This window comes from Euprymna scolopes, chromosome 25 (genome assembly GCF_053919585.1).
Source record: "Euprymna scolopes isolate OS-2025 chromosome 25, ASM5391958v1, whole genome shotgun sequence".
Taxonomy (NCBI): Eukaryota; Metazoa; Mollusca; class Cephalopoda; order Sepiida; family Sepiolidae; genus Euprymna; species Euprymna scolopes.
The window spans coordinates 32242273-32256558 of NC_136506.1; the positions used below are offsets into that span (position 1 = coordinate 32242273).

Genomic DNA, 14286 nt, shown 5'->3' on the forward strand with positions numbered 1-14286 from the left:
TTGAGGAAATTCGTGATAATATTTATGTTAAGAATAATAATATTTAATAATAGTTAGTCACTATTACACATTTATGATAAAAAATAATGAAATGTTTAAATGTTAATAATAATGACATTCATGATATAAAAGATAGGCCAATAAGAGACTAAATACTTACAAACAGAAACGCATTCGCAGCATTCATCACTATTTTCCTTTAAATCTAACATCTTACCCTGCAAAAGAAAAGACAGAATAATGAATACCTTTATAGTTTTATAGTTTTCTATTTAGTATTTTAGATATATTATTTGGGTCGAGATAGATAGATATATAGAGAGAAAAGGGATGGAGAGAGATAGAGAGAGATAGAGAGAGAGAGAGAGAGAGAGAGAGAGATATTAAAGCTGGCTATTCTAAGTACTCACTTTTACAGGATGTCAAGACAATTTTGATACTTTTTAGAAGAGGAAGGAAAAACATCATACTTTGTCCAATAATTGCAGAATTCTCAAAATTAAAAGTGTTTCTCTTAGGGGATATTTTTCGCAATGCAGTTTACTCCAGGATCCATGCTGAAACTCTACCATGATCTCCATATTAAACCTAAACCTGGAGAATGTGGCCTTCACGATGTCCTTCGAGAGACACATGAACACCAGTTTGATCATGGAGATCAATCTGCCCTGGGTGTTGTGAACAGTAGGTTTGGTGTCTTTCTCAATTGCACTCCACTCATAATAGTGCATGGGAGGGTAGCAATCAGGCAATTTGTGGGGGGATATGTATCGGACTGGTGAAGTAAAGTGGACAACAACTCAATATAGCCATCTGAATTAAGTTTGAATCTTTTTGAAGATGTGAGGCAGCATGATGTAGACTTCTCTGTAAACACACATGAAGACTATCACAGTTGAAGTGAAATTGGTTTCCATCATGTATGGGATTTTATGTAGACTGAAAGCTAGCCAATTGTTGTTTTGCATACTCTGCAACTAGTTTTGTGAAAATGTTTTTGGATTTGAGAAAAACTCGACTAGGTGGTTTTGTTGAGTTTCATGGCTTTTCTAAAGTGTTTCCTTCAGTCATGATGGTGAATAGTTGGTTCTCGTAACTTTTGCACAAGGACTAGTGAAAAATTTTATTTAACACTTTCTTCAAAGTTGCTATTTCAAGTTTGCATTGCCTTGCCTTGATCTTACTGTACTTTTTTAGACAGTTTGTCAACAAAATTTAATTGTGTGAACACAGTCAAAATGCCTAGTATGATATTTCCTGCGAGTCACTGCTTCCACATGTCCAGCACAGAATCATCATAAAGCATGTCAATCTCTTTAAATATTTTGGCATTTTCAAGTGGTTCATGGTGTCTAACTCTCAAATTCACTAATAGTACAATAGTACAGAGAAACATCCACTCATTGAACTTTACCACAAGTAAATACTTCAATTAGTTCTGAAATAAAAGATTATAAAAAATATTAAATTTGTCTCAAACACCTTGTATGTATATAAACTAAATGTATGTGTGTGGCGTGTATGCGTGTGTGCGCGTGTCTGTCCATGCATGTTATTAATCGCAGAGAAAAACTAATGACATATTGGAATCAATTTCTAGGTCAGATTAAAAACATTAATAGTGTAGGAATTTTTAAGATAGAATTAGATGAATATAAAGGTAATGGTTAAAATAGAATTCAAAGGAAATTTTTTGATAATCTATACATTAATAGGATAGCGTGTGTGTTATTTATTTTGTGTGTTACACTTACATCTGAGTGACTATCGTTTAATTGTTATAGACTTCCATTTATTCTAATAAATAATTTTACCAAGAATTCTTAATAAGTTTTGGTTTTGGTTTCAATTAAAGCTGATGGCACTCAAATCATTTATTTTTTTTATAAATAATTTTACCAAAAATTCGTCATAAGTTTTGGTTTCGGTTTCGATTATAGCTAATGGCACTGAAATCTTCTATTTTTTTTATAAATAATTTTACCAAAATTTCCTCATAAGTTTTGGTTTCAGTTTCGATTATAGCTGATGGCACTCCAGTAATCTATTTTTGTATAAATAATTTTATCAAGAATTCTTCATAAGTTTTGGTTTTGGTTTTGATGATAGCTGAAGGAACTCAAATTATATATATATATATATATATATATATATATATATATATATATATATATATATATATACATATATTTTTTTTCATGTTTTAGTTTCGGTTTCGATTCAAGCTGACGCACCCAACTCATATAGATATATTTTTTATTTTTGAAATCACAACTTTATAATATATAAAACTCGATAGAACATTAAATTTATAATAATGTATACAAAATCCGCAATAATGAAAATATCATATTTAAGCATACTTTATGACCGGGCTACGCTGTGTGTTCCTGCTAGTTTAGATAATACTTTTGCATTTTTAACAAAAAAGCTACAATAATATCAGAACGTCTCCATTTACGCTGAACATCTACAGAATGCCAACATCAATATATTACATATGAATGAGACGCCTGTGGAATTTCCACAGGTCCCTCTAGTTAAATATTTAACAGAATATGATATGTATATTTATAATGTATTGACTGAATAAATGTTCTGTACGATATTTTCTAAATTGTCAAGTTAAGAAGATAACTAAAAGGAAGCTACCGAAAGAGGCATGTCAACCGAACAATGATGCTGATTCTGCTACTAATGAGAACAATTTTTGCTATGCAATAAGTTATTTTTGCTTTTTTTTTTTTTTTTTTTTTACACAGTGATCACCACTTATCAAGGCCCGGAAGCCACTCAGGGATAAGGGTTATTGCAAGTACATTACGTTAGTGAGGAGATTTTATGAAGTGTTTAATTAGGGGGGGCGGTTCATTAGGAATTTGTTAACATTAGACTTGAAGACATCCAAGTTGTAGTCCGGAGGGAAGCAGGCAGACGGAACAGAGTTCCACAGGCGTGCAGTTCTAAGAAAGAAGCTTTGCTCATGAAATCCGCGTTTTGATTTAGGCACAGATATAGAGTGGGGAAAATTTTTCACAGTGGATTGGAGAAAGAAGGAACTTACAAGAGGGCAAGAGGTTATGCTGCATTTTTTGCTGCAATCAGCTTTTCCGGATTTGCAATGACATTTTGTACATTCGTTTACATTCCATTGATGATTATTCTGAAAGGAAATAATGAAATAAGAAAAAAAAATGTCTGAGATATCCCGCTTTTAAGTGTAAAAGAAAGAACACAGCTTAAAAACGAAGTTTCAGAGTTGAAACATATAAGATCAAACTCTGATTATGACTACTAGGATTAAAAAAAATAATATGACTCTGACTCATATAACTAATAAATATCTGAGTCCATCTCTTTATTTTAAAGTCTTTTAATATTCAAAGTGTCTGTTAGTTTGTTGGAGATTTAAAAATCGACAAGTCGGGAAGAGACAGCCAAGTTTTTTTTGGGAAAAATACAATTATTAACTTTTTAAAATTACTTAATTCTTCAGTAATGTATATCTGAATTCAGGAGTCTTGGTTCTAGATTAACTTTTTTACCAGACCGTCTTATTTCAACTTAATAATTTATCAGCACACCTGTAACCTATTAATTATCACCTATCATTTCTTTAAACAACAGATATTGTTAGAAACTTAAACAGCAATTAAATGTAATTCAATGTTTTTTTTCTTTTGATAGGACGAGACAGATGTTTGCATTTAACACCATGGCTACCATTTGAATATGCTCGTGAAACTATAACTTTTGTTAAATTTAAGCAAAATAAGACATAATCTTAAAATAAAATAACCGTTCTATTTTAAATACAGATGCCACATCAATTTTCTGGCAACCTTGATTCCAAAGCCTTGCTAGATTAACTATTTTGCCAGACTATCCGATTTCCACTTAATCAACAGACCCATAATCCATTAATTACAGTTCTACCATTTCTTTAAATTACCAGTGCTTGCTAGAAATGGACCAAATTTTAACACCATGACTACCACTTGACTTTGCCTATGTTTAAATTTAAGCAAAATAAGATATAATATAAAAATAAAGGTAGACTATCACCAATTTAATGACGTGCTACATGCATAACCATCTGTTAACTAACAAGAAAACAAATCTGGTGGCAGTAGGATTATCAAATTCATTCTTGGATTTTTTTATGAACTAAAAGCGATGCCAGACCATCAGTTACTAAAAAAATCATTGTTGTAATATCGATCATAAAGCAAGTATTTGAACTTACATCATGTTCCGTGCCATTGAAAATACATTTGCAGTCAAGCTCATCAGAATTATCAGAGCAATTGTCAACGTTGTCACATCTTAAATCCATTGGAATACAAAGATTGCAGTTACGGCATGCAAATGTTCCAGCTGGACAATTGCACGGGTTTGGTGTTGTTGTCATTGGCACGGTCGGTGATGTTGTTGATTCTGTAAAAAAAAAAATAATTCAAACTTAATAAATATTTTCGATTAAAACTCATGCAGGTCTATTTATTTTAAAAAACGCAAATAAACCAACTTCGCCATTTGCAACCCTTCTCAGTTAAACTAACTCATTTTTCTTTACTTTGTTTTGCCAATTTTTATTTCAATTTCCTATTTCTTTTTTCAGTTTTTACCTTTCCTTATCTTCACTTGGCTTTTATCACTATTCTCCTTTTGGAACAGTAATTGCAACATTTGTCTGTGAACTTCAAAGATCCTATCTTTTTTAATATCTCTTATGTCATGCCTCGATTCCTAATTAATCTGTCCTTATGATCCTAGTTGTTGGAGTCGTGCTTATTCAATAATATTATAGTACATGAAAGTTCTAGATACTGGGTGAAAAGGTGAATGAGGTAAATAAAAGGGTAGCCTGTCAGAGAAATAATGATAGGACTGAAATAGTGTAAAATTTACATCAATCCATTGTAGCTTAGATTGTATTTAGAGTATAAATAAATAAAATATAGGAGAATGAGGAAAGAAGTAGAGAAGAGAGAGAGAAAGAGGGGAGAAAAAAAAGGAGTAAGGAAGAAATAGAGATAGAAAGAAAAGAGAAAGAGAGGGATGGTTTTGTTATATCACAATGTATTCTGAAATTCTTGGACTTTGTGAAAACTAGATGTGTAAAAAAAAATGGTTGCTTATAATATTATTCTTACTGAACCTGTTTAACATTTTACTTTTCTTTTTATCCATCTATGTATTTCTGTCATGTACAGTATTAACATGTTTTAGATATGATTGATAAGGTGTGACCGTAGCGTTACCTGTCTTGTTCAATGATATTTAGGAACATTGTGATGATCATCTCATCATAAGGTGTGATGATGAATGAATCTCACATTCACTGAACCATAACCCCATTCACAAGAATTTTTTTATCTATGGAGTTATCTCATAAATAATACCTATCGAAATATCCTCAGACTATTCCTGAACTGATAAGGGTTATCACAACTAAAATCATGGCAGTGCCAAAGTTATGGACAATTTTGCACATCATATCCAGGTGTGCTTATCATTGAACAGCAATAAAAGACTGAAACTTCATGAACAAGTCAGATATAGTACTGAAGTTTATAGTTGGATAACAGAAAGGATTGTCCATTTTATTAATGATTCCATGGTCGCATTTTTTAGGTCACCCTATATATTTCAATATTGATATTCAGCCACTGGTGTCTGGGCTTGAGTAGAATATTCTATATAAGTTCTTTTTTTATATATTTTATTAAGGACTCTTTGGGTGGAACTTTGGGTATGAGGTTACTCTGTACAATATAGAGATGCTTATTTAAGATGTAAGTACCTTTACTCAAAACGCATGACAATTATACAAATATCCATTCATAATGAAGACTTATTGATAGAAAGATAAAGATGAATTACTTTTTAAAAGAGGCATGAACGTTTGTTTAAAACAGTTTTAAAAATCTTACCATTTTTTTAAACAAAATACATATAATGTATATTTTTATATATTTACTAGCAAACCCAGTAGAAATACCTTTCGACATCAATCTATATAAGTTACTATTAATAATAATATTCCTTTTTGTATTAATGTCTCTCATTGTTAATATTAAGAAAAACATGACTCTTCCTTTTTTATAAAGCAAATTATTACTGTCAACTACATAAATATTATTTAAATAAACGAGTATGTGTCTTTTTCTTTATCTATTTAAAACTGTAATAATTTCATTCCTTTTATAGTAATAAATAGTTTTCTTAACATAATTGTTAGCTTTTTTTATATTTTACACATGAATAAAACAGATGTCACTTTCTGAAATGTATTTATTTCAAATTGTACTGTCATACCTGTTGGAGCAAGATAATTTTATTTTGGAAGAATTCATTTTAAAATGAATAAAATAAAAAATTTTCACTTTTTCAGATTAATCACAAATCACTGATTATGTGATTTTTTTTAAATGTGTGTAAAAGCATAAGAAATAATTAGATACAAAACCACTGCTATTGTTTTGTGATTCGTTTAATTTATATTGTTGTGGATGATGTAATAAAATACTTACTGGGAACACAAGAACAGCATTTGTCAGGATATATCATCTTTTCAAAACCCTAGAAACAGTAAAAAAATGTAATAACATGAATAAAAGAAAAATAGTATAACACGTTTTTAATTTGATCGTTTGATATTTAGATAGTGATCGCTACCTGCTGGTTCATAGATCAGTGATAGTCCGTGCAATTCTTTTGATGGGTTGCTAAAAACTTGTAACATTAATTTAATTTTTATGAAGCATGAATTACAAAGAAAGTCTTATCATTGCATCTTGCAACAATAGTATAAGAAAAATTCTCGTCATTTTCCAGCCCTTATAAATACTTATTACTTTATAAAAATTCAATAGAGATTTCGATTTAATTTTCAATAAAATATTTGTACAAAAAGACATTTACAGCAATTATAACTACACTGTACTAATCGTGCATGGGAATATACACAGCTCCCCATATTGCAGTGATATCATTGGAGAACGAACTCCATAAGCTGATTTTAAATAAACATAAAATAATATTATTCTAAAACTTGTAATACTTAAATAAACTTCATATTTTCCAATTACCTTATTTAAATAATTACACTGTAACGTTTCTTAACTTTAATGGGCATATATATATATATATATATATATATATATATATATATATATATATATATATATATACGAGCAAACAGTTAATAAAACATGTTAAAAAACACTTTGAAATGAGTTAAAAACATATTTAATCTGAAAAGGAAACACTAGATAAGTGGATGGTCCTTAATCCGCAGAGTTTCGAAGAAATATTTTCCTTCTCATCAGAGGGCAGGAATTAGCAAAATGTGGAATCGGATTTTGTATGCAAAAGTATTTGATGAAACAACAAGTAAGTCAAAGATCTTACTTGAAAACAAAAAAAGTGAAGCAGAGGGAATATGGTGAAGAAAAAGGTGATTACACATGAATGGATAGTTTTTCTTCGCCATATTCCCTCTGCTTCACTTTTTTCTTTTCAAGTAAGATCTTTGACTTACTTGTTGTTTCATCAAATACTTTTGCATGCAAAATCCGATTCCGCATTTTGCTAATTCCTACCCTTTGATGAGAAGGAAAGTATTTCTTTGAAACTCCGCGGATTAAGAACCATCCACTTATCTAGTGTTTCCTTTTCAGATTAAATATGTTTTTAACTCATTTCAAAATGTTTTTTTACATGTTTTATTAACTGCTTGCTCGTATTATAAGCTCTATTTCCTATTTGGTTTTATCGAGCTTTTACATCTGGCTGAGATAACTTTATAAATATTAATTCTTTAATATTTATAATATACTTTAATTTTACCATCTTGGATCATTTTGGTAAATTTAATTGTAATTTTTATTTTATATATATATATATATATATATATATATATATATATATATATATATATATATATATATATATATATATATGGGAATAAAACAATAAAATTACAAATTAATAACATCAAACATAAATTTCTTATAAACTAATTAAAAAATAGTTATGCAAATTAGGCATACAAATAGAAGAGTTTGGGTCTTTACTTTCCACTACAGTATTTCAAAAGACCATGCTTATTCTTGCTTTCAATAATAATGAGCCGTTTTAATAGCAATATATGTGTGATTAAAAATATACTTTCGCATTTTTTAATTTAAACAAAAACATTTCTTACCTCTGTGCATGTTATAATCTTACAGATGTTGACACAGTCGAGTTTACAGTTATAATTATAAACACACTCCTGATCACAATATTCGCCAGGTTTTGTGAATTTTTCATGTGGCTGAAAAAGGGAAAACATTCATCTTTAGTATACACAAGTACATCAATAAATTCGTAGTTTAAAAGATTAATTGATTTTGTATAATATTAAGATCGTATTTCAAATATCTAAACAGAAATTAACTTAATATGTTCATAAAATATTAGGTGGTTTGTAAAATACTTTCTTCGGCTCACATTTCAAAAAATTAAAATACATAATGGTTCAAAACTGAGTAAATTCAAAGATGAAAAAAATGTGTAGAGTGTTTTGCTCCCTTAAGAACTCTTTATAAAAAGAAGATAAATATAGTCAAATAGGTTCAACACTGTTTGCTAAATTTCAGCTTGCCATATCGCCCCAGGATTATATCCCTGTATTTGTTTTATCAGTAGTTCCATAGAATGTACTCCAATAAACTTACTGCATTTGTACATACTAACGAAAATATCCCCGCATCCGCCTAGATGCAGAGGTCTCTACATGCTGGAAGATTTTCTACTTTGATAGCTTGCTTCAATAGACCGCCTAGCTTTGTAATTCTCCTCCTGCTTCTTTCTACAATAGCACCAATATGCAGATATTTGAATGTAATGCGAATAAACATCTTACTAGCCTACTTCTCTCCGAAGTTGCCCCTACCCCTATAAATCTGGGTTCTATCATAGTAGTCACTTATGCTTCAGTGGCAATATACTTTGTTTGTGGTGAGTAAAAACAACTAAAAATATGCTTCTAAGGAAAATCTGTATCGAAAGGAAATTATTCCAAGAAAATTCTATATTCCTAGATATAATATAGAATAGACTGCCGTCAAGTAGACGTACACCTCTCATATTATGATAGATGCATAAGTACTCATTTCATACAAAATTAAATAGATAAATATTATATTAAAAAAACTCATTCCTGGATTGAAAAATAAACTGTCATTTTATATGAGAATAAAGTGTATTTCTCTTTAAAAAAAATCACCATTTGCATCATAGTTATCAAAAATGTTGCTATATTACAATTACTGTATGTTACAACTTTACATCAAGAAAACACAAACGATTCTCACTTTTATATAGTACTTCAAATAAGCTGCTTCTGTTGTTATATTCTAAATTACAACCCTTAGTATAAACATTAGTTATACGTTTACTAGACAAATATGCACCCATTGCGCTTGATTAAAATTGTTTGAATCAGGAAAAGTGAGTTTGCAATATTAGTTAAATTCAAACGTTAAAATAGAAAAAAATTCCAAATTAATCTCTTTCTTTTTTGTATTATTTGGACCATTATTTTCATCTTGTTTGTTTTTCCACAACGTTTCGGTCGATGCAACCTCCGACCATCTCCAGTGTGAATACACCTGAAGATGGCCGGATGTTACATCGGCCGAAACGTTGTGGAAAAACAACCAAGATGAGAATAATAGTCCAAATAATACAAAAAATAATTATTAATCCTCATTTCAAAAATACATTTATCATAGTCTCTTTCTATTTGTTTATCTCCCTCTCTCCTCTCTCTTTTTTTTCAGCTATGAGTTAAATAGTTTTAATACTTGTGGTGATAGTCTCTATTCTTTATAATAGACTATTGTAATCTTCTGTTCTATAGTTAGTTTTATTAACTTTGACTCTGAATAAATAAATAAAGAAACAAACAAAAAATAAATGGCATACTTGTGCCTGTTTTACAAGTACTTTAATGAAGGTGCTTGGACGAACTCAAACCACTGGTGTTCCCTCGATGTAAATGCCTCCAAACTCAAAAAGCAGCAAGATCCCACCCCCACACTGTAGAGATCTCTAGAGGCCGGAAAGCCTTCTGCTTAAATAACTTCTTCCCTTGAATTGCTAGACTTTGGAATTCCCTCCCAGCCCCCTGCTTCCCTAATTCTACTGACATGCAGAGGTTTAAGTGTTATGTGGACAGTCATCTCGTTGCCCAATTCCCTACATAATATCTCTGTAAATTTGGTCCAAATAGTAGTCTCTTGAGTCTTGCGGCACTGTGCTTTGTTTGCCATGAAAAAAGGATGAAAAAAAAAAGAATGATGACCATTGTAGAAAATAATTAAGGGGATCACACAACATACAGCGAGGGATGGCATGTATAATTGTTTTTTTATTTTCAAGCATAACTCAATTCCAATACCAAAGAATATTTTAATATGTATTTTATGTGATTAAAATATGTTGGAAAATATAGGTTGAAATAAAGATATAACATATATTATTCTACTTGATGATAAGTAATTCTAACCTTGTTTGGGTACTGTCCTTTTTCATCAGTACAGACGCAGGTTTCATTTGGCATACAATGTCCAGTTGAATTGTAGACCATACCATTAGGACATTGGCAACAATAACCTGAAAAAAAAAAATGATTTGTTATCTTATTGTACAAAATTTATTTCATATTTCTTCATAATTTTATGATCAGTTTTATTTTTCCCTCATCAAAACAGATTTGTGTGTTCTAAATACACTTTTTTAAATTTCTTAAATAAAATTAGAAGAGATAATATTCCGTTTTTTATTGTTCTTCTTCTTAGCTTAACATATCTATTTACATCAGATATGGGTTGCATGTTGGTCATGACAACATGAACTGACTTTATGAAAATCTGTTGTAATTTACATTAGTTTTGAGATGCCATTGCTAGAGGTCATTTTTGAATTATTCCAAGGCCTTCCTTTTCCTCTATTGAGATGAGTGTATGTCTGTTTATCTAACTTTGTTCAACATGCCCATATCGCCGTAGGTGGTTGCAATGCAGAACTGATTTCAGTTTGAGCATCTTCAATCTTAATAGCAGGGAGCTGGAAATGTTTTCTCAATTATTAAATCATTTCTTTCTGATAGGCTCATAAGAGTAGTGGTTGATGGGCAGAAATCAGAGGCCCTCAGTATTAATGCTGAAGTCCCTCAGGGGTCCATCCTGGACCCAACTCTTTTCCTGATCTACATCAATGATCTCCTTAAACACATACTTAAATCATTCGTTGACATCTATGCTGATGACACGACCATCTACGGCAACACATCTAAGGCCGTAAATGACAAAGTTCTCTCAGATTCTCTCTCCTCTGATCTTGAGCGCATGGTACAGTGGGGGAAAGGGTGGCTGGTTACTTTTAATGCATCCAAAGCCAAGCTCCTATCTTTACATCATCAACGCTCTGATCCCCATCTGGGATCAATTGAAATGAATGTCTCTCGTCTATGGGAGGCTCCATGGCTTCTGGGATTGACCTTTACTCCTGACCTGAAATGGAACACATACATTAAGTCTGTTGTCAAGGTCGCTGGAAAAATGATAGGATCCTTCTACGACTCCAGAAGATATCTCACTGCTGATGCATCTATATAAAAGCCAAGTACGTCCAAGGATGGAGTACTGCTGCCACATCTGGGCAGGAGCTGCTAAAAACAGCCTATCCTGCCTTGACAGAGTACAAAATAGGCTTTGTGGGTGATGCCCTTTTCTCTTCCCTGCAACCTCTCTCCCACAGAAGAGACATTGTGTGCCTGTCTTTATTTTATCATGACTTCCATGGCAAGTGATCGTCTAAGCTCCAATCCCTGGTCCCCCTCTTGCCAATCTTTCATGATAAACACCTGTCTAGCTGAAACCACTGCCAAAAATTTTCCCCACTCTGTAATTGTGTCAAAACCAAAATGTAGATTCCATGAACAAAGCTGCTTTCTTAGAAGTGCACACCAGTGGAACTCTCTTGCATCTGCCTGTTTCCCACCTGACTACAACTTGGATGTCTTCAAGTCCAACACAAACAAATTTCTGATGAACAGCCCCTTTAAGTAAGACACTTTATCAAATTTCCAATACTAATGATTGCTACAATACTATCCCATTGATTGCTGTACACGCAATAACCCTTATCCCCGAGTGGCTTCTGGGCCTTGATAAGTGGTGACTTACATGTAAAATAAAAAAAAGAAAGAATTAACTCTGTTATCAAGGCATATAACATGAATCCAATGAACTATACTCTTATCATTCCTCTGCATCTTCAATATTCACTCCCATGTAACATGGCACTATGGGCATAACTGCTGTAAGCTCGAATTTACTAACAAATAAGAGTGAACAACAGGTTATGAAGAATATAGAGGAGGAGAGCAGAAAATATAAATGGATTGTTTGGTTTGTTTTGCGCCATTTCACCCTCAGTTGGCCATTTAATATCGGTCAAAAATTAAAATAGAATAACCATTCTTTGTAATCATACCGTTCAGTAGAGAGTATAAAAGTAAATTATATTAATAGATTACTGCCCTTGTCTCTTAAAGTAAATTATATCTCTTTGTCTATTGTATTGATAAATTAACTTTTATTATCTTCAACCCCATTTGTATTGAGCAAGACACTTAAGTTTATCGAAAAGCCAAATCTTGATCTGTTTTTGAAGTTGTCTTCATACAAATTGGATGCATTTACAGAGCCATCACATCCAGACATTACGAGTATCATCATTATCAGAGCAGTATTAGATAAAGTGGTCTTTAATTTAAGCTGTAAGCATACTTTGCTTGTAAAACGTTTTTGTATTATTTGCATACATATATTATTTATTTCTTTCTTGTGGGCTTTTAATACGTTTTCTTTCAATTTTATTTTCTAATGCTCTACAAACAAGAACTACGAAATTCACTTCATTTTACAAGTAAATAAACCTATTCTGAAAACAATTCACTTGGAAAGATTTGATTTTGTTACCGTCGTTTTAGAGGAACAGCCAGCTTGTAAAAAGCAGATGGAGTATTCATATTTTTTGTACTGTTAAATTTTTCAGGAATTCAAAGATGTTTTTTGGATTGATCTGCTCAAAGAATTCTCCAGATCACTCATCTGTAAAAGTCCACCAGAAAGAGATTAAAATCCTAAATTCCATACATGCATGCAATGAATTTTCTGAACTTCCAAACGGAAAACACATACCTCCTTATATTGGCCAGAATAAGTCCAAGGGAAATAAATCTGATATATCTCCAAGAGAGATATCTTAGAAAATTCTGCAACGAACAGAAGTATTTGTTCTTGTTTTAAAATTAGAATACATAAAATTATTTGGAATGACAATGTCGACTTACCTTTGTTATCAATACGGCTGGGGTTGACTACACAATTGTCTCCTGAAAGTATATTCTTACATGTGGGCGTACAACGGCATACATCGTAGATCTCATCTGATTTACATTTAATTGGTGATGTCGTGGGTGTTCCTGATGATCCTTGGCTAAATGATGTGGTCATTTTGTATTTGACACAGGCATTCAGGATCAGTTGAACAGTGTAAAACTTTTGAGTTGAGATCAACGGTTCAAGTAAAGTAATTTTGATGGCCCTGATGAAAGTTTCACGTGGAAACTTGTGGAGAAAACTTGGTGCATGGTACTGAAAAGAAAAAAGTTTAACATATCAGTCATAAAGTATCTGTAATTTATGATCTGTAGGGTGCCTCATAAAAAACAGCAAATTTAGATTTAAGCTAACATTATATAGTTATTATAATTGTATTTTACCAAATATTAATTAATTTTGATACAAGTGTATTTTAAGAGATGACAACAAAATAAAACAATGACCCCTACATCTAAGGACACTGCTGCTCTGATTAATAACAAATACTCCTTACTTTAATGAATCCAAATAATTTACTTAAAAAACATCCAGATTTCAATGTAATGGATTTGGAGTTTACTGTTACATGAATTTCAATTATGGAGGAGAGAGGTCACAAAGAAAAAGTTTTCAATGAATAAACCTATTAGTATATAAAGCGATTAGTTGAAAAAGGCAGGAAATAGAAGTTTAGTCAGAGTCAACTTTTGAACTAGAGGTTAGAATTACTAGACTGTGAAAAGTAATAGAAACAAATATGGCCTCACATGGATCAAAGAGTGAGTGAGAGAAAGAAAGTCTTATTTATTTAGAATGAAGATCATGTTGAATAAACTTCCTC

General features: G+C 31.4%; 1 protein-coding gene across 1 annotated transcript in view; it reads right to left on the reverse strand.

Moving 5' to 3' along the window:
- Nucleotides 1-2725: 2725 nt before the first annotated feature.
- LOC145247314 (mucin-2-like) overlaps nt 2726-14286 on the reverse strand; it is a 109262-nt gene continuing 97701 nt past the window's right edge. The window contains exons 37-42 of the mRNA XM_080108950.1: nt 13415-13718; nt 10562-10668; nt 8213-8323; nt 6537-6585; nt 4247-4437; nt 2726-3163 (exon numbers count right to left, since the gene is read on the reverse strand). Coding sequence (XP_079965076.1) covers nt 2855-3163; nt 4247-4437; nt 6537-6585; nt 8213-8323; nt 10562-10668; nt 13415-13718 — 1071 coding nt within the window. The 3' untranslated portion in view covers nt 2726-2854. The remainder of the gene's footprint in view (nt 3164-4246; nt 4438-6536; nt 6586-8212; nt 8324-10561; nt 10669-13414; nt 13719-14286) is intronic.